General features: G+C 36.0%; 1 protein-coding gene across 1 annotated transcript in view; it reads right to left on the bottom strand.

Annotated features, from left to right (window-relative positions):
• Positions 1-20,191, bottom strand: part of TTC8 (tetratricopeptide repeat domain 8) — a 42,354-nt gene that overhangs the window by 13,431 nt on the left and 8,732 nt on the right. The window contains exons 3-8 of the mRNA XM_063399141.1: positions 17,366-17,486; positions 12,700-12,763; positions 12,392-12,551; positions 11,539-11,628; positions 7,770-7,814; positions 1,304-1,389 (exon numbers count right to left, since the gene is read on the bottom strand). Coding sequence (XP_063255211.1) covers positions 1,304-1,389; positions 7,770-7,814; positions 11,539-11,628; positions 12,392-12,551; positions 12,700-12,763; positions 17,366-17,486 — 566 coding nt within the window. The remainder of the gene's footprint in view (positions 1-1,303; positions 1,390-7,769; positions 7,815-11,538; positions 11,629-12,391; positions 12,552-12,699; positions 12,764-17,365; positions 17,487-20,191) is intronic.

Raw genomic sequence — 20,191 nt, 5'->3', positions numbered from 1 at the left:
ATAATGAGTGACCTCTAAGCTCATGTATTGGGTTTGATGAGAAGGCTTTGATAGCTGGGGGATTCAGGAATGGCTTTTACGAGAAGCTGACATGTCCCCAATGTGTGACAGATCCAAATCCAGAGGGCTCCAAGATGGACTCATGGCTGGCCAAGGCTGAGCCCACCCATGATGGTGGTAGTGCCTCCACAATCAGCATAGGAATAATGTAACATGCAGGGATAATACATTTAAGAAGGATGAAAAAATAGTTCAATGGCAGGCAGAGAGAGGAGTAAGAATTTGTGAGAAGAGCAGACACCAAGGTCAGTGCAGAAGGAGCAGGAGGACATGCTCCAGAAATTCCTGTGCAGCCCTTGGTGAAGACCATGGTGAGGCAGCTGTGCCTCTGCAGCCCATGAAGGACTAAGAGGATACAGAGCTCCACCTGCAGCCTGTGAAGGAACCCATGCTGGAGCAGGTGGATGCCCAAAGGGAACTGTGACCCCATGGGATGCCCATGCTGGAACATACTCCTGGCAAGAACTGTGGCCCTGTGGAGAGCTGAGCCCACACTGGAGAAGGTCTACTAGCAGGACTTGTGACCCTGGGGGGGACTCATGCTCCTGGGGGGGAGCAAGGGAAGAGTGTGAGGAGTCCTTCCCCTGACGAGGAAGGAGCAGCAGAGACAAACTGACTGCAGCCTCCATTCCCTGTCCCTCTGTGTTGCTGGGAAGGGAGGATGCAGAGAAAATCAAGAGTGAAGTTCAGCCCAGGAAGAAGTAAAGGCTGGGTAGTTGTTTTAAGAATTGCTAATATTTCTCATTATCCTACTCTGATTTGATGCTTGTGTATGGGGTGCCAGCCTGAGGCCTCAGCATATTTTTAAATGGTATTTCTTGGGCAATGAACCCAACCCAATTCTGGCAGAAAATGTCTAACATGAATATTTTATTCTGTATTGTTTCATCAATCTGAAGCCCTGAAGTTGACATGTTATTTCTCAAACTAATACTGTAATATTTATTTTTTGTGGTCTGTTTTAATAATAGTTCTTTGCATTTGTTGACTGACTTCTCAAATAATGACTAAAATCCACTAACAAAGGCAAAATTGCAACTAATTCAGTTACTCAGTATGGATGACTTTGTCTCAAGCAGTGGTCTCCTTGTACATTAAAAAAGATTTAACAGTATGTACAGCACTTTCCAACAAAAAACACTTTCTGAGCTATTTCTCAGTGTTCAGCATTGCCCAACACACCCAGCAGGACAGGTCCTGCACTCACAGTCACTCAGCACAGAAGAAATGAACAATGGCTTACCTATAGTAGCACTTTCCAATTTGGACTTTCCACCACCAGTCCTTGAATTGTGCGTGCTCAGTGGCAAGAGCTGCCAAATCTAGAGCCTTCCAAAACAAACCCATCATCTTAAAATTAATGTTTACACAAAGAAAACAGGGTGAAAATTTTTTTAAAGAGAAAATTTTGAACAAAAGTCCAGTTAAATTGAGTTGGAGCCGCTGCTTTTTGTTTATTACTTTTATAGTTCAGTGCATAAAATAGCTGAGAGGATTATTTGTCCCTATGAAAAAAAGTAATCAATTCAAACAGTTTCTTCCAAATCAAAGAGAAAATTAATTTGATCAGACTCCTACAGTGCTGCTTCAGAATATACTGATTACTTGTTTAAGCACAAACACTTTTTCCAAGCTTCCCATCCTTTTTCAGTAAAGTTGTTAAAACCAAGTAAAAATCAACTGAAATAAACAAAGTAAGTTCAGTGAGTGTGAAATACTGTAGAAATTTTCATCTCATTGACAATATCAGGTTGCCATCACTTCTGGAAACTCTCAAATGTGTACAATAAGAAATATTTCTTCCTTTAAAAAGTCTACAATGTAAACAATTATTTTATTACAGCAAAACCAGAGAAATAGTCTAAGAAATAGATATCTATTGAAGATAATGAAGGTCTAAAATCTCTTTTGTCTGGTATACTGGAAAAGCAGGTAAGCTAATCAAAGTGTTCTGATCAGCCACCACAATCAGAATCTATGGCCTTTCATGTTTTAGCTATAATTTCAACACCTCTGTTAAAACAAATATCTGTCTTTTCTATACCACAACCTGCCACAGAAGCACTTGTGCTGGTTTTTTTTTAATTTCATTTTGTCTCAAAACATATCAAAGCCATGTTATGCTTGTTATATTTGCAGGATATCACCAGAAGGGGGGTAAAAAGCTTTAAAACAGTGTTTTTGTAACAAAGAATTGACCTTTCTTGCCTGTTTTTTTGGGTAAACATTTTGCAGACCACAGAAATCAGAAACAAGTTATCTATTAGGAACAACACGCAAATGTTCTGTACACCACTCACTCAGTAGCAGAGAAAGAAATAATTCCAGGAAAAATTAATCTGAATATTGAAATGCTGTAAGAACACAACTCGGTGACATCTATGCCTATGCTGGATTACTGTTCTTTCTGCTGACAAAATGAGGCTGCAAGTAGTCAATGGGTTTAGATCTGACATAACGAAAAGTGAGTGGAGCTATGACAATTTAGACAAGTTGCAACCCCTTTTGGCTTTGTGAAAAAGAATAATTTTTCAGTAGCAGTTTGGGATAAGAAGTTGCATCAGTGCTGTCCCTACGAGAAAGAGACAGCTGTCATTCCCTGCCTCTGTGACAGGAGAGAGAAGACTGAGGTAAACCTACAACTCTGAATTCACTGTTTCTTCAAGTTAGGTGGAATCCCCGAAGGCCTTAGATGGCAGCTCTTATCTTGGCTGCCTTTGTTGCTTAATGTCTTTGCAACTTGCCCAACAGGGCCTCTGGATGCTACAACTATACTTGGGAATAAGCTTGCTTCAAGACAGAAACTGTCCAATACCCTTCCAGACAGATTCATCCTTTCACATGAAGGTACATAAGCAATTTTGTCCCAGTACTGGAAAATCTATGAAAGCAGTCGGTGTTAAAACATTGGTTACTTCTGCTGCATTTACAAATGTATAAACAACGTGAATGACTGTCAAATACCACACCTGCTCCTAATGCAGCAGGAGCAGCCACTTCAGAGGAGTAAGGATTGTACTGCAAATACCGTGCTCCAAAGAGCTTTCCTCAGAGTTCTCTGATGGCAGGGGCTCAAGAAGGAGGACTGAGCTTCAGAAATGATCCCTTCTGCAGCTACACATTCAGGTTTCTTTCTGGTATCCTAATTGCTTCTGATAACTATTTTGTGCAAGGCTAACAATTTTGGCTGTGATTGGAAAATGCAAACTAAGACTGCTTCAGGCTTAGTAGACAGTAACATCAGCAGTTTATCTGTCAGTGCAGATCTTGAACTCTTCCTGGGATCTTCTACTAACATCAAGAAACACAGCATGACTTATTTTGAAGCTAGTTTATGAAATTCTATCCTGTTTTTATATTTTCCAATTAATGAAAAAGGAAAGGAATAGAAATGTCCTGTTTCTGATACTTTACATGCGATTACAACAGCTTCAATCAAAAATACTACCAAAGTCACAAATACTTCTAAAATGTGTTTGCTTGAGAAGGCTTTGTTAATGCCTTCTCAGTGTTAACATGCTAATAGTTAAAAGTTTCTGCTGGTATTACAAAAAAAATCTTTTGACAATGTGGCCCTTGAAATGTTTGTTAATGGATTAAAATGGTCTTTTAAAAGTAAAAGCTTTCAACTTGCCTTTAGCTTTCAACCAACTGCTAGCATATTTAAATTTCAGTTTGCTGCAAGCTTGGGTTTTTAATTGTACAGTTTGGGTACAAATCAATGTTCAATCTGCACAACATGTGAATTTAAAACCAATTTATAAGAGCAGTAGTAATATGCCTGTCCGCACTCCTGTGCATTGCTGGATGTTAGTGTAGTCATACCAATAACTGAAAGGGAAAACCAGGATGGATTTGGAATGGGCAGATACTGATACGTCCTTTTAAGGATTTTTGATTGTAATACATATATCAGTTCAAAACTGACATTGCTTGCCTGAAAGTTTTAAAAAACTTTAGGATGTAACTCATCATCTGGACATACTGATGAACTGAAGTTGTTACCATCTAGAGCACTCAGCATACTCAAGAATGCAGAATCCATTTCAACAACAGTCTTAACCCTGGGAAGCATTTCAGAACAAATTTTTTTTATTCCCACTTCTTATGTTTGTGCAAATAAAAGTGCTAAAAAACTCTGGTACTTGTTGGATTTTCTGTTTTATTTTTAAAAACAGTTTTTCTTAAGGAATGAAAATTAATGTAGATTCTTTAACTGTATTTAGCATGATTCTGAGTTTCTTTTTTTTTACCATTACTTTCCTTACCTAAACTTTATTATAACTAAGACTTCCAAACTATCTACCAGCTGTAACGCAGCATAAAACAGCCTGTAGGGTTGTGGCAATTTACTATTCTATTGCAAAATTAAATTGGTAAATGTACAGTTATTTGAAACAGTAATTTTACACTGAGTATTGTATGCACCTAGAAATTAAATAGATGGAAACAACAGTAAGCATTTGCTACTTCTTTCATGTGCTGTTGAATGGCAGTAATTTTCCCAGCAACAATTATTGACTAAAGTCATATTTGTAGACAAATCAACACCAGATAGTCTATCAGATAGCTGAGGAAATGACATTAGTCAATAGTCAACTTAGCACAATTTATTTTGGTGATCGTCTTCTGGATTTCTAGTTTTTGTAGATCTAACACAATTCCATTTTAAATAGATTTCCATCAGAGAGTATAAACTAAACGTATTGAGAAGAACCAAGGAAAAATGAGAGGTTATGACTTCTGGCCACAAGTATATATTGTACAACCTTTGTGTTTCCTCAGGACAAAGTGTTTTGTCATCATTACCCACCTGTGAATAATGGCAAAATAAAACGTCATGGTCTGCCAAAGAAAGTAGCAGCAGAACTATTTCTGGACAAGTCTTTGAAACTGCTCTGCACTTACAGCATTTAGCCTCTAAACTGGCTTTTAGAAATAGCTCAAGGAGTACAGAAAGTCAGTTATGAAGTATATGTGTTCAAAAGGAAACAAGTCAAGATCAATAATGGATTCAGAAATAGTATTTTCTTCAGACAAGTGTTTAATTTTTCATTACATAGGACAAAAGACTTTTGAATATATTTTCAAGTGCTGAAAAGCTCAGTGCTTCTCTCTTCTTCTTGCATCCCCACGTTTCTGATAATTGATAGATTACAGATATATTTAGTTTTAATTTGAACCAATTTCCTTGCGCTATTTATCCAGTTGAATGCACACTGATTAATGACATTTCTCAACTGAAATTGATGAGTCTTTTTTTTTTTTCTGTCTATATACTGGTTGAATATGAAACAGAAGATAAATAATAAAACTGCCTTTGTTTCTCAAATAATAATTCAAATGAGAACAGTACAGACTGTTCCAGTTCAGCTTAGTGACAAAGAAAGGATATTGTCACCACTGCTTTGTTTTATTTGCAAAACTGCAGGAAGTGGTACTCTATCCACGTAGAAAGGCCAAAGTAAAAACTTTTCAAACTTAAGTCAATTTCCCAGGCTTCCAAGCCTTTCAAGCTCTTTCATCTCATCTGATGCAGTGCTGATAAAGTGCTGGGTTTTAAGAATATCCATCATCACACAACAGCAGGAAATACAAAGATGTAAGAGATGTCAGCAAATGTTCTAAGAAGTGCTCAAGCAAGAGCCAGATCAATTTTTAAAAGTTAACATATCTGCTGTTTCTGTTTCTAAGTGACCAAATTCTTTTCAGGCAGATGCAAGATGTTGAATTTGTGAAATGCCATTGCTAGGAGAGGTGAATTAACAGTGATGCATTTTAGCAGGCATTAAAGTGTTTCTTTTTTAAAAGAAAAATTAATGCAGATGAGGTTCAAAAGAAAGGGAGAACAGTTTGGAGAATGGAGTTACATTGCAAATGGTGTAGAAAGCACATAAGAAAAGTCAGTGAAAGCAAATGAGAAAAAGCAAACTGAGCAGCTAAATAATATCTCTTCAGAGATAACACATTACGTGATAAAGACACCTCATTCTGTGATGTGTGAATTCAACCCACAACAATATTTTTTTCTAAGAAGATGCAATCATTAACCAAACACTGATCTCTCTCTCATTACACAGAAAATGGTGGTGATTAAGCTGACACCTCTTTGCTTACAAGCATTTATTCAAATGGCTCAGGTGGGTAAAAAATATAGACAGAACTTTTCCTGCAAGACAGTGATTTGGGATTCTCAGCAAGGACTTCAAAATACATGGAGTACAGTGCAAAAACATCTTCCATTTTTTTTCCTGGAGTTCTTGGAAAATTACTTGCATTATATAAATCTATGTCTAGCCTACAAATCCTGCATGTGCTAAAAGTGTAGGCACGTGTAGCATCATATCAAGTGACCCTTTTGTTTTTAGTGAACTGGATTTTCAGTAACAAACATCAATTTTTAATTACTAGTGGGCTAAAATCCAGCCACTTCCTTCATATTCAGTGCTGGATATATAAATGCTAATTTCTATTTCTCTCTGACTCTTCTGACACTTGCATTTACTGTTTCAATGATATTTTGGATTAATAGTGCATTACAATTCAATCCTCTTAAAAGAATGCTATGCAATAAATTGACAGCATACAACTATAATCGTTTGATACTAGATTAAAAATCTTCACATAGCAGTACATTTGGAAATTATTAGGAGCTATGTCAACAACAGCAAAATATTTTTGGTGTGTGCTGTTGATTAACTGGAGATTTTAACTCCAGATCTAATTGCACACCAGCTTGTAGTGTTGCAGAAAGTTCAATAACTATTTAATCAACTATGCATTATTAACATAAACTTCTTTCAAACAAAATTGAACATTTTAAATCCATTTCAACAGGGTGCACATATCTAACATAGCAATGAAACATACTGAAACTTTATTAATTCCATAAAGAGATTCTTTCCCTGGGTGAACTGCCAAAAAACCCTCTGCAACATTTATCTCTTTCTGAAAGCTTAAACAATATGTGTCCAAACTTGATCTTTCCCATTCAGAGAAGTAACAGAAGGACCACAGAACAAAAATTTTGCCTAGGTTAAGAGGGAAACTATAGTCAGGAAAATATTTGAAGAATGAATACTACAGACAATCATATGGACAATATAATCCTTCTCTTGATGTCACAAAACACCTCAGCACTACATATTTACATTTCTAGAAGAAGTATCCAAAATCCTACTGATATTTTATTTTTATGCCGTTTCACCAAATACATTTTCTTTCTATACATCCAAATGCATAAGCAATCATCTCAGGAGTATAAAATGTCAAGTGATATTCAACAATATCTGTTTTGTGAGGTATTTTCACCTTCTTCTGTTAATGGACATTCTTTAGTAACTTATACTCAAGCCTCAGGACTCTAAACTTTCTAGGTAGTTCAGCTATCACTCAGGCTCCAATAAATTCCATTAACATGAATCCAGTAGATTCAGAGACCTTGTCATGTTGGTAGCTGAGGGACCCAGTTTTAAGAATTAGCATGTTTTGCTTCTCAAAAAAAGATAGCAATCCATATCTTGTATTTGCCAATTATCATTGCCAACTATCATCCCTGCAAGAAAGGATTTCTCCCTCTTAAACAACTATTAATGCTTCACTTCTGTGCTTGTGATGTTCTACCTGGATCCTTACTTCAGCAGAATACTGACAGAAATAACTGAATCATACGTAATAAAATCTGAAAAAGGAACATATGAGTTACTTACATTTTTTACGTCATTTTCATGGTGAAAGATATATTCAAACAATGCCTGCCAGAAGAATATTTAAAACATTGTCATATTTGAAGAGAAAAAATGATAATATTCTTTTAGAGGAATACATAATCTTGATTACGCTAAGCAGAAATTAATTCCTCACGAAAACAATCACGTTCACACATAACAAATGTTGACATTTACATTTATTTAAGACTCCAAAAGACAAAAAAATATAGATGTGTTACATTGTCATCACAGGAAAGCATCTTAATTCCTAATTTGTTGCAAAAGATTAGTGGAATTCCTCTTATCTTTGGTGCTTAACATCACTTTAAAACAAAAAAGACAGCTATAATCTGGAAGTGAATACATATTTGAGAATCTGGTACCATTTTAATGGCTTTTTAATTGTAAAATCAACCAGTGATCTAAAAAAGCTTTTTTGCAATGGACACTCAGGTACTTACATAGTGCTAAACCCACTTAAATTAAACACAGGTTTATTAAGAATTCAAGCTGAGCAAATTTTGCCTTTGGAAAAAAAAAATTAAGCTCTACAGTGTTTTGGGATCTGTAAAGGAAAAAATATTTTTAAAAATTGTTTGTAAATGATAAATAAGTGCTAATAATATTGTGCTTCTGGAACTCAAACACACCAAAGCTTAAAGAAGTCACATTCATCAGCTGTGCTGTGGTTAACTGCCTATAAGCCCACAACAATTACACAGCAAAATAACTGCAGCTTTATTTCCTCCTGTATAAAGCTAATTAAGTCATATTGCCTTGTAGCTGTTCTGCACTAGAATATTAGATGAATACATATCAGGTAATGGGGGTGGCATTTTCAGCGAATCAAATGACATTGAAAGACACTGGTAACTAAATGGAGACTGAAAGCCTCTGTTCCCAAAATGTGTTATGGGTGCTAGTAACACAAGTTCAGCTGAGTTGAACCTTGACCTTCTTCAGCATCCAAATCCCACATCTTAATTGCTTCAAAAGAACAGAACATTTTTCTAAATTAGTTTAATTCATTCTAAAAAAACAGGAGAAAATACTGCCCCATGAGGACAAAAATACAGAACAAGACCTCAGTCTCCTAAGGGCTTCCATGACCCTTCTACTCGATTCTCTTAGACAAAATTCTTAAAATATTTACCTTCAGGAAACTAGAGAATTAGTAATGAATTGTTGTATCTTGTGAGGAAAATAAACCACAACCTACTTTTCTTCTAGTTTTGGTCAGAAAAGACTCTGAACAGATGATTAAAAGACATTAAAGAATTATAAATAGTAACACATTTATAAGGAGCTTAGAATAGGTAGATAAGAAAAGAATAGACAATAAAGAAGTAGTGGAACATTTCCTCCTCTTGTTCAATAGCAGAGAAGCATTCAGTAAAAGTGCGTAAATCTAAAGTGACAAAAAAGATGTTTTCTTGCATGGCTGGCATGAGGAATTTACTGCTGTTACGCACAGACTCTGACCTTCAAAAGGATTTAAGTGACTGAACATTCACTTAGATAAAAATATCTACAGTTATCTTAATAAGTCTATTAAAAATCCACAAGCTAAAAAAGAGAGACCTTTCCATTTCATACCAGAGAACAGTTGCTAACTGGGATTTACCAGAGGCTTTCTCTGGTGACAGGTGATACCTTATATGTCCTCTATGGTGTTTCCTGGGATAGTCTTTAACATGGTTAATGTTAGTCAAAGACAAGCCACATTTCTGTATACTTCAGATCATTGGAAAACCTCAGACAGATAATCTAACTTCAAAAAAGATACAGTGAGGCTACTTTGCAAACACATAAGAAGAAGTATGTAGGAGATGTTCATATACAAACATGAACAGACTGGCTAATTATGTGAATTCAATAGCTACAAGGTTTATCACCTTTATGCACTGGGAGAGGCGACAGCTCAGAAAGTTTTACAACTTTAATCAATTATTCTTAACAGAGAGTGCAGTCTGCATTTTCACATCCTGCTTTGGCTTTAGCCTTAATGCTGTTTTGTTTAAAAAAAGCTACAAATCAATGTAGCTCCAAATTTAAACTTAGATCTTACATTCTGTGTGAAATGTTAATGTCATAATGTATTAGCTTCATAATAATGACAAGTACACTTGCTGCCTATGGATGTTTCCATGACTGTTGATTTACATTTTTTGGCTTAAGCTTCTTTTCATATAAAACTGAAGGAAGACAAATCTGCCACAGAAAATGCTAATTAAAACCCCAAATTGTTAAAAATATGTATGTTTCTCATTCCTGTGAGCCGTTGTTGAGAATATTTCCTCTGAAAGCTAACCTACCTACTTAAATAGCATGTAGCCAGCAATCACAATGAAAAGCTAGCTGTCTTCAAGCAGAAGAACTAAGCCTGTTTTTTATGGATACATCTTGTGCTTCTTAATCCTTCCCAGGTTTCTTACATTCCTGTAATGTAAGAAATTAAGCCTTGAAGAATCCAGACTGTAATGGATTTATAATAATGTATCTGCTGGCTGCTTGCTGGCAAGGACACAACTGGACAAAAAGCAAGCAGTGCTTTTTCAGCACTGATAACGAACTGATTTGTAACTGCCCTCAGATGTTACTCTGGAGGTCTTCGATTACCTAACCAGAACCTACTCTACTTGATACCTATTTTTCTGCCTAGTTTGGTTAAGAGGCCAAGGGATAGTGATGCAAGCAGTGGGTGAAGGACACAGTGCAATTACACAAGATTTATTTCCTTTGAAAACCACACTGAAATGCAATGCCCTACATCAATCTAGATCAGGCTTAAAAAGCAAAGAAATTTCCTGGCTGCTTATGAAAAACTGTTAACCAAAGTTTTGGACTGGAAGAGCTATTTCCACCAGCACATTATCAGATACTGCCAGTTTTCTTAACAGTGTTCTCTATTATGTTTCTCAAAGTAGACTGAATTCATATTTGTTTGTTCACCTTTAGGCTGAGAGCCAAGTACAGCTCCCTAGAGTGTGTTTGATACTTTGTGCTCCCTAGAGATAATCACTTGATACGTTGTGCAAAATGGCCTCAGCCCAACAGTTGTTTTTTATGAACACACTATGCACAGAAAAGATGTTCAACACAGCTAACTGGTTCTGTTGGGGAAAGATTCAACTGAAAGGCAATAGAATGATAAATCTTCAGCCACCTTTCAGCTGCTTGCCACTCAGAGCTGAAATCTGTAAGCTGCGGGCAGATAACCCACAAAAACCTGTTCTATTGTCAGATAGTTTCATTGACCGTCAATCAGATGATCTGAACTGAAAATGAAGAAGTATTCTGAACAAAAAAAAGGTACCTTTTTACATAAAAAGTATTAACTCATGCCATAAAAGCAAAGGAAAAAATCCAAATACTGTGAACATTTTTATGCCAGGATTGCCATCTATTTGTACACAGAACCCCATTCCCAGACATTATAAAAGGTTCTGCTGGTTTTTTGCTCTTGGCTCCTTTTTTTAGTTGCCCTTCATCACTCCTAGATGTACAGTTCAAAGTTATTTGCCAGTGGAATATTTTTTCCTATATGAATGTTTTTCCTAGCTTATACTTTCACCATAATCTCTTTAGACATACCTTCAATTTCAAGTCTCGTAAAGTCAAAAGGGGAGTAACAAAGAATCTTTCTCAGGTTAATATCTAAACCACTGTTCATCATTGTTTTCATCCTCAATCCCATGTACAGTTACATTAGAATGACACCAGAAAACAAGAAAAAGATATCACAACACTAACTAAAATTGTTACATACCTTTGCCAGTTTGGGTTTCTGAGCATATTTTGATAAATTCAGTCGAGACAGATTTATGAAAGGGCCATCTGGACTTGTTAGCATTGAAGCCTAAGGGGGAAAAGGAAGCTTTTTAATTGGAAAGATCCCCTACACTTTTCCTGAAGATTTTCAAAATAGTATTAGTATGCAAAAAACCCAAATTCTAAAGAAAACATTTGTAGATTTACTGCTCTAGTGCGCAGTACAGACTTTTCCTTTTTCTTCTCTCTCTCTTCCCACTAATTCCATACAGTGCCTAAGGATGTAGCTTGGTAGTTCGGATACATAACCAAAAAAAATCTTCAAGAAATACTTAGGAAGATTAGGTCTTTCCTACAATGGTGTGGAGATGCCACTTTTTACCATTAATGTGATTTGAATATGTACTACATATTCATGATGGTTGCACCTCAATTATTTTGCCAATAGAATGGGATAAATTAGTATAGACTATTCTTGTTAACTTTTGAAGTGACAGACATTGAGTGCTTAGCAATTGTTTTGTAGTAGACACTTATGGTGAAATCATGTCACCGTCTTTGCATGGCCTTCCATGAATAAAAATATGTCTCAAGGAGCACGTGAATTTGGAATTTATAAGAATCCTGGTGAATTTGTGAATTTATGTACTTTTTTTTAATGTAAACAGACTAGCAAATGCACAAGAAGTTATATTTTCAAACTCTATTTTGAAAAAAAAATTAAAAATTAAAAATACTCGCCTCCTTCAAACTTGAGTTTAGATGCAGCTTTTACGTAAACAGCAGTGTCAGTGTGCCTGATATTGTGACCAAGAAATCTCCCACTCTGGGAAGAGAGGCAAGCAACTCACCGTGCCCAGCCTGACATATCCCCCAGAAGCACTGGTGATCGGCCGAGCTGTGAGCGCCGTCCGAGGCGTTCTCATCGCCTGTTCCATGGTACTCGGCCGCCCACTCTGCGTGCTGGGTCTCACAAATCCTGTAATAGGTCTTCCTGATTGAGTTACTGGCCTGAAGATGTTAAGTACATTATCCTTAAGTTAAGCAGTATTTATTGATAGGGAATGTAAACAGCTATACATGAAGCATTTCATTTTCAGAAGTTTATGATTTGTTCATTTTTAACTTGTCACATTTTTAAAAATAAACTATCACATACCTAACAGCTGGGCTGGGGCCTCCACCTTGGCTAGTTCCAGGAAGTTTCAAAGATGTTCCTGGTCCTACAAAATAAGAGCATTTCTCACTTCACTTTGAGATATTACTCCCTTGTCCAGAGGACTTCAAACATGATTGTGTTTTACTTTAAACAGTAAGCCAGAAATTTCTTTACTCAAACTAAGAGGACAAAGAACTAAACAAAAAGACAACCCCAAATATTGCAAATATGCAGGTATTGCATTTTACTACTGATAAACTGATAGACTATTGCAAGAAACCTGACAAGCAATGAATATTGGTTTTCTTTCTTTCACCCTCTCCATTCTCTTCTCCATCCCACCTGGGGGGAAGAGAACAAGTGCCTGTGTGGATGCTTACTGAGATTGACCCAAACAATTGTCAGCAACACCTTAGAAACACTACACAGTGCTAAAGTAAGAAAGTCACTGAAACAATGAGAGCAGGCTAACTCAAAATGGTATATTTTCTATCTGGCACCCAGACTTGAGTAAGTAAATCTAAACCTTCAGCTACAGAGCAGATGGAGAACAGTATCTCATGACATTAGACCCTGGTAAGATCCCCACCTACAATTTAGAGCACTGTAAAGTGCTCTAAATCCATACCCAAAGGTCAGCAATGAAAACAAAACATTGAACCAGCTTGAGCCCAGGTGAACTGACATTTGATTGGGCAGTTTTTCTAACCTGCAGTTTTTCTAAGTGAATGTCTATAAGATGGTTTTAAATACTCGGTTAAAAGGAACACATGACATCTATACCTTGCAGTCTCTTCACTGCTCGTTACTATGTACAGAAAGAAATGAGATTTAAGTTGAAACAGACAATTCTTGACAAACCACTGTTATTCATCTGCATATTTTCTATATACTTACGAACTGCTTTTATTGCAAATATTTCCAAGAAATGAAGATAAACTGGCAGGTAGACAGTTCCTTCCTTCTTTTTTCCCTAAAATAAACCTTATGATAAACCCTAAGTAGCCACCTGACTACAGCTGTATTTAAAGTTAAATAATACAAAAGAAGGTATTAACCACAATCTCCTTAGTAAAACCAACTAAATATTCAATATGTGCTAAAATAAATAAAAAACCCTAGGATTCTCTCTCTTTTGGCTGGACACACTTAGGATTTCTATTGCTTACTTGCCTTTTATAGGCCTGTGAATCTTGAAGTTTTTACTCCAGAACAGAAAGGGTGGATAGTTCATACAACACAGTTTCTAACATGATAATTAGGACACTTCAGAGAAACAGGGAACGTAGCTTTCAACTTTTCAGACTAGCAGACAAATGTATTACTCTTTCACTTTCTCAACCCTTTTTAAAGCTATTGCTGTAATATAAAAGAGGCAAGACATTAAAATTCCTTTTTTCAGACAGGCTTTTTAATAACTACAATTGTTTTGAGGTTTTGGTGTACTGGGAGAATGCTCACAGGGTATAGTTCCTTTGACCTCACCCCAGGCAACTCAGTCCTTAGTTTGGGAATCCCAAGCCAACTAGCTATGAATAGATGTAAAAGGCCACAGCAGTGCATGTGGCCACTAGAAGTGTCAGAATTTAAGAGCGAAATTTCAGTAGTTAGTGATGACTGCAGATGACTCCTTTAACTCCCCAGTTAATGAAACAGCTGTGATTATATGCCAGTTAGTACAAGTTTCTGCAAAATATGCTGTCAAGGTAACACTTTAAAACACAATTACAATATTAACTGAGAAAATTTATGGTGTTAATCATCCAAAAGTAACATAATGGACTTTTCTGGAAAACAATGGTCTAGGACATTTTTTAATAAACAAGACTAATGGAAAATTAACACAGCAAAATTATTAAAAAAACCCCAAAACTGGTGGAAGAAAGATTTCATTACAAATGTGTGAAGAAGAACCACAGTAGTTTTTTCCCATGGATCCTATACACTTTAGTAATTATTTAATAACACATGACTGACAGCAAATTATTAAGAGAGTTTAATCTGGAAACTACGATAAGGGCAGATGTAAAACTGAAATGGATATGTAACTGATGCAGAAGGATTTAAACTGCTTTGTAGGAAAAGTATAGACAATGCTAATTGTAATATGAAAGGTGTGGCTACAGTTTTATGTTTGTGAACTATGACTTCAGTGGAGGAGGATATCCTGAAAGATCTGCCACAGTAAAAGACTTGAGTCAAGACCAACTATAGCTAATACACTTCAACAGCAAAAGAAAAAGCCCACACTGAGTATGCACCCATTTTTATTTAGTCATGTGCACAAGTGGAGTAATCACAGAACCACAGAATGGTGGAGGTTTGAAGGAACCTCTGGAGGTCACCTGGTCCAACCATGTTCAAGCAGGGACACCTGAAGCCACTTGCCCAGGACCCTATTTAGATAGTTTCTGGATAGCTCTAAGGAGGCACACTCCACAGTCTCCCTGGGAGCCTATGCCAGGTCTCAGTCACCCTCACAGGTAAAAATAAATGTTTCCTGATGTTCAGAAAAAACCTCCTGAGTTTCAGTTTGTGCCCACTGCCTCTGGTCCTGTCATTAGGCACCACTGACTCTGTCCACCTTGCACTCTGTTTAGCAATTTCTACGCTTATCTTTTATGAAAAAGGGCAATATTAGAACACCTTAGATGTATAAAGAAAGTAAAATCAAGGTGTAGATGAAAAACGTGTTTTCTGTATGTTAGTGGACCACTGTCTGGTTTGGTGACTACAAAAGACAAGTGGGTAACTAGAAAGGCTTAAGAAAAGAGTTTCAAGATTCTACTCAAAATTTAAAAGATACAGATCACAATGAGAGGATTGTTTAGCTTATCAAAGAAAAGATCACTGGTTGATTTAATAACAGATGTAATTACTTACTTTGGAAATATACCTTTGAAAAGAACTACGTATCAGGCATAAAATGTTCACAAAGAAGCAACAGGTGGAGTTATAGTTGATAATTCCCACTAAAGACATGGCACACTGATAAAAGCTAGTAAATTTAATAATTTACAAAAGACTGCAGGGGTTCTCTATCTTTGGAAAGTTCCTATACTTTCTGAAAAATTATATACTAGCTCAGGCACACCAAGCAGATTTGAAGCACAAATAGCATTCTTATCTCAATGATTCAGAAGAGCGGGCTACACTATTGTAATAGTTTTCTTTGGTTTTGAAATCTGTGACACGCTATCCAGAAAGTCACCTTTTTTTTCAGTTTCAACATGGTATGAGAATTTTTCCAGAATGCCTTATTTCAAAATAGTACTCATTAAATTATTTTTCTTGGAAGATAATCTCTACCACAGAGGGCACAAAATCAAATAAAACTCTAAACTTTATTACTATGGTGTTTTAAGACAGATATATATAATTAATTGATCACAATCTATAGACACATCTCCAGTATTGCTTGACTGTGACTAAGCATGTAATGAAAAATTTAAAAAATGTAATCAGATAGATATGCAATTGCCTACATCTATAAAGACAAGGAAAACTTTAAGCACTTCAAGTATCAGTTCTGGCCTATGTCCAGTTCTTCCCTTGAATTCCTTGACAAGATACATGGTGGAGAGCCACGCTTCACAAGTTACATAAAACTTTCCATGTAGACTGTATTAAGGAAACAGAAAAAAATACAAGTAATGCCAAAAAAGTAGTGGAAGACAAGTAATTATTGCCCACTTGGAAGGGAATTGATGAAGCTGAAAAAGAATTGAAGAATCAATGGCAGAGCTGAAGAACTGCTCTGTGAAGGAAGAGAAAAATGAAGTAGAGAAAAGCAGAAAAAAGAAAATCAGATAATGTTTGCAGGACAAAAACCAAAAGGTGATATCTGACTGTTGTCTACAGTACAGGCATATGGATAAAATTCACAGTACACCATGGGTAGATTTTTTCTCTGGTTTCCCATAGTGCCTAGAGAAGCCAGAAAGCAGTAAAAGAAATCAACATACTGATGGAAAAAGTAAGTGACCACCTTTATGCTCACTACATTTCCTCAAACGTAGAGCAAAATCTGACAAAACACAGTTGAACACAGTCTGAACTCTTATCTGACAGGCCTAAGTGTTACATCAAGAACACATGGTGGATCTCAACATTGCCACGCAACCATAAAACAATCCAAACTGCTTTTTTTACAAATACTAAATGCTGTATCAGGTTGTTGGCCGAGGAATCAGCCAGAGTCAAGACAACACTCAATATGAGTTAAAAATCTTGCTCATTTATTCAGCTATTTGACGTACATTTATACTGTGCTAAGCATATCATGCATCTAACTCTGAACATCATTGGTTAATCATAGTGTTCACGTGTCCTTGCAGTATACATAATTGGTTCAGAAGCTCTGTCCACGAGGCTAAATGCTGCAAATCTTCCCTAACTTATGGTCAACACATTCTGTCTAGCATCCTGTTACAGCTATTGTTCCAAGCTTTACTTCTTCCTTATCCCATCTAAGGAATGGTTCAAGGACGTTTCATCTTCTACTCATCCCTTAAGCTAAGAGCAGGATTGTGCACATGTCCCTGCTTTTCCAGCCATGCATCCACATCAGGTCACCTCAGTTTGTACTATTCTATGGCAGATGACATAAGAAATGGCCAATAGAGCTCTTGTTGAGTCAATGTATTTAAGTGAAAGTCAATCTTACGTGCAACTTGAGCAATGGCATTTTCATCCAGGATTATCTCTGCGATTCCTTCTTGATCCATATCAATTTCATCCACATACACCATTTCTGTCAAAGCTCGTGTTTTCAGGTTCCAGGCAGCCTGAATAAGGATAAGTAAAAAGTAAAATATCTTCAAGACACTAAGTAAATAATCTAATCAGCAATTTTACCATTTCTATATTATTCACTTCACAGTTTTATTAGGCTTGAATAAGGTATTGACTTAAAACAGCTGAGTATATCCATCCGTCTGGTGGAGGTACAAAATGAGAATAAATCCTTTGTTCAAAGCATCAGCTGTAAAACACTGTATAAATATATACCCTAGGCATTTCAGATTACTCATAACCTGTATTGGAATTGGAATAAAATATATTGGAATATATTCATATAATTCATAAATATATAAACAAACAAAATGTATCAGAATACATTTTAGTGACCTGAACTGACAAATTACTACACTGTATGTCTTGGCGGATAATCTGAGCAGCGTGGAAAGGCAAGCATAACTCTAGTCTATGTGACAAGCTTTGTGTAGACTGTGAAGACACCAAAACAGTGGGGAGAAAAAACAAAACAGAAAAATCAGTAGCAGCCATGTAGAAATACCAACAAAGTAAGTGCAGGTCCAACCACCTTGATAATTTGATATGCTTGTAAAGTACTCATATAGCTGGCATGATAAAGGAAGTCACAAGACCAATCCCTGATCTTCCATCAGATATTGAACAGATCATCATAAATTTTCCAGAGTACAAATCACTGCCAAAATAATTAGCTTTGTTTCCTTTCTAACACGGAGCACAGCAATCTGGTGGAAAAGTATATTCAATATTAGCTAAGAAGACCTTTCAAAATAGAAACAGACTGATGCTATCTTAACAGAAATAAAGGTCAAACACAAGGAAATGTTGTTCCTTAAGTAAGAGGTATGAGAAGATCTGAAACTCGGCTTATTTAATAATTTAAGTAGTCATTTAATGAGACACTTCTCATTCATCTTGTCTTTTCCTCTACACTTCCCTTATACTTCTATGCAAATTTGTGACAATCAAAAAGAAAGTGTATATAAAGATGCTGAAATATTTAACTTGTCTTTTAAAAAGTGCTTTCTTCCGTGCAGAAGTAAAGGAGGGTTTCAGCCAGCTGATTCAACCACAATTAGAAATCTTTGTTCAAGAATTAAGAGAAGGGCATTCAGCAGGATGATCTGAATCTAGGCCAGACAGTCATAATCCAGATCTGCTTTATTTTCTTTTATTTTCTTCTTATGTAGTAGGATGACAGCCTTTAATTAATGTTGAGATTTCTGTTAGATTTTCAACACCTTTAGGGGTTTTTCATGATTCTATGAAGTATTTAGTTTGTTGAATTTTTAATATCTTGATGGTACTCTATTCTTTTCAGTCATTTATATCTGCAGTCAACATACCCATGTCTATATGGGGAATGTGCTCCAATTAAAGCTCTTGTATAGCCAAGTACTGGCTAATTTCTTACTGGAAGTAAAAAAATCTGCCCATAGTAATGATCTTTTCCCAGAAATTGGAAGTAGTAACTCCTCTACACTAATTGCTAAAACTGAGGTCAGTTCTTCACATAGGCATAGGTGTATTAGTGTGATTTTCCCACTCACTAACAAGCAAAAATGAGGTTTTAAAATCAACATGTCTCTTTGTCATTACTGGGCAAATATCTGTCATAAAAATAGATTCCTTAGACATCTCTTCCAATCTAAAGCTCCTAGTCCAAGGCTTCACAGCCAAGAAAAAATTCAAATATCACACAGTATTCCTTAATTAAACATCTGTTTGGAGATTACAGATTATCTGCTTTCTCTTTGTGGGACTGATAATTTTGTGATAAGCAGCATGTCTGGAGCTTGAGAATATAAACTGCATTTTTATGAAACAGCATATATACAATAGGAAAAAGAAAAGGAAACTAATTTCAGACAACCCACAGAACATAACAAATTTAGCTTGCTTAACTCATAACCAGAACAAAATTTACAATACCTAATAGCAATTAAGGAAGTACAGAAATGTGATACAGTATATAAGTATACAGTATGTAAGTCTAAACTCCAGAAAGAAAAGTGACAAAGTGTTTTTCACTCAGTTTATGAGAAGTTTGTAACTGAATCAAGTATTTTTGTCTTGTTCCTGAAAAGTCTAAAAATCAAATTAAAAATATAAACTTAGTATTTAAATTTTTTCTCTGAACATTGTAACACACTTTCCTATGAGCTTGTATTCTCCAATAATCTTTTCTATTATAACATATTTTATTCCATACACAATGAAAACCCCAGAACATGACTACATGTCATGTGAAGGGCAATAATTACACTCAAGAAGATATCTAGTAGTGTTTCAGTGAAACCATTATCTATGTAAATAACTTGCATGAAATCATGGAGTGTAATTAAAGACCTGTAAATTATGTTATAGATGAATATATTTGAAGATGCTATTTCACATTGCATTTAATCTCTTCTGACTGTGGGCTGGAGCCAAAAGATGCCATCACCCGCACAATACTATTCTTGCCATTGCAATAATCTAGAGCTAATGTGGGCAGAGTGAAAATTAATTAATTTCTCTCAGTCTTCCATCACTGATGCAAATCATCATCATGCACCTACAAGGCTACCAGATTCTACACAAGGTAGGCAGTGAGCCTGAGCTGCAAGATCAGGGAGAGCATGGGTAAGAGCCCATTACATGCATTAAATAAAACATGAAAGTGAGCCCTAAGAGCGCAAACATTGTTCTGTCTGTGAATATACAATACATTTTC

Source organism: Prinia subflava, chromosome 5 (genome assembly GCF_021018805.1).
Source record: "Prinia subflava isolate CZ2003 ecotype Zambia chromosome 5, Cam_Psub_1.2, whole genome shotgun sequence".
Lineage (NCBI taxonomy): Eukaryota > Metazoa > Chordata > Aves > Passeriformes > Cisticolidae > Prinia > Prinia subflava.
This window is presented reverse-complemented; position numbering and strand designations above follow the sequence as displayed.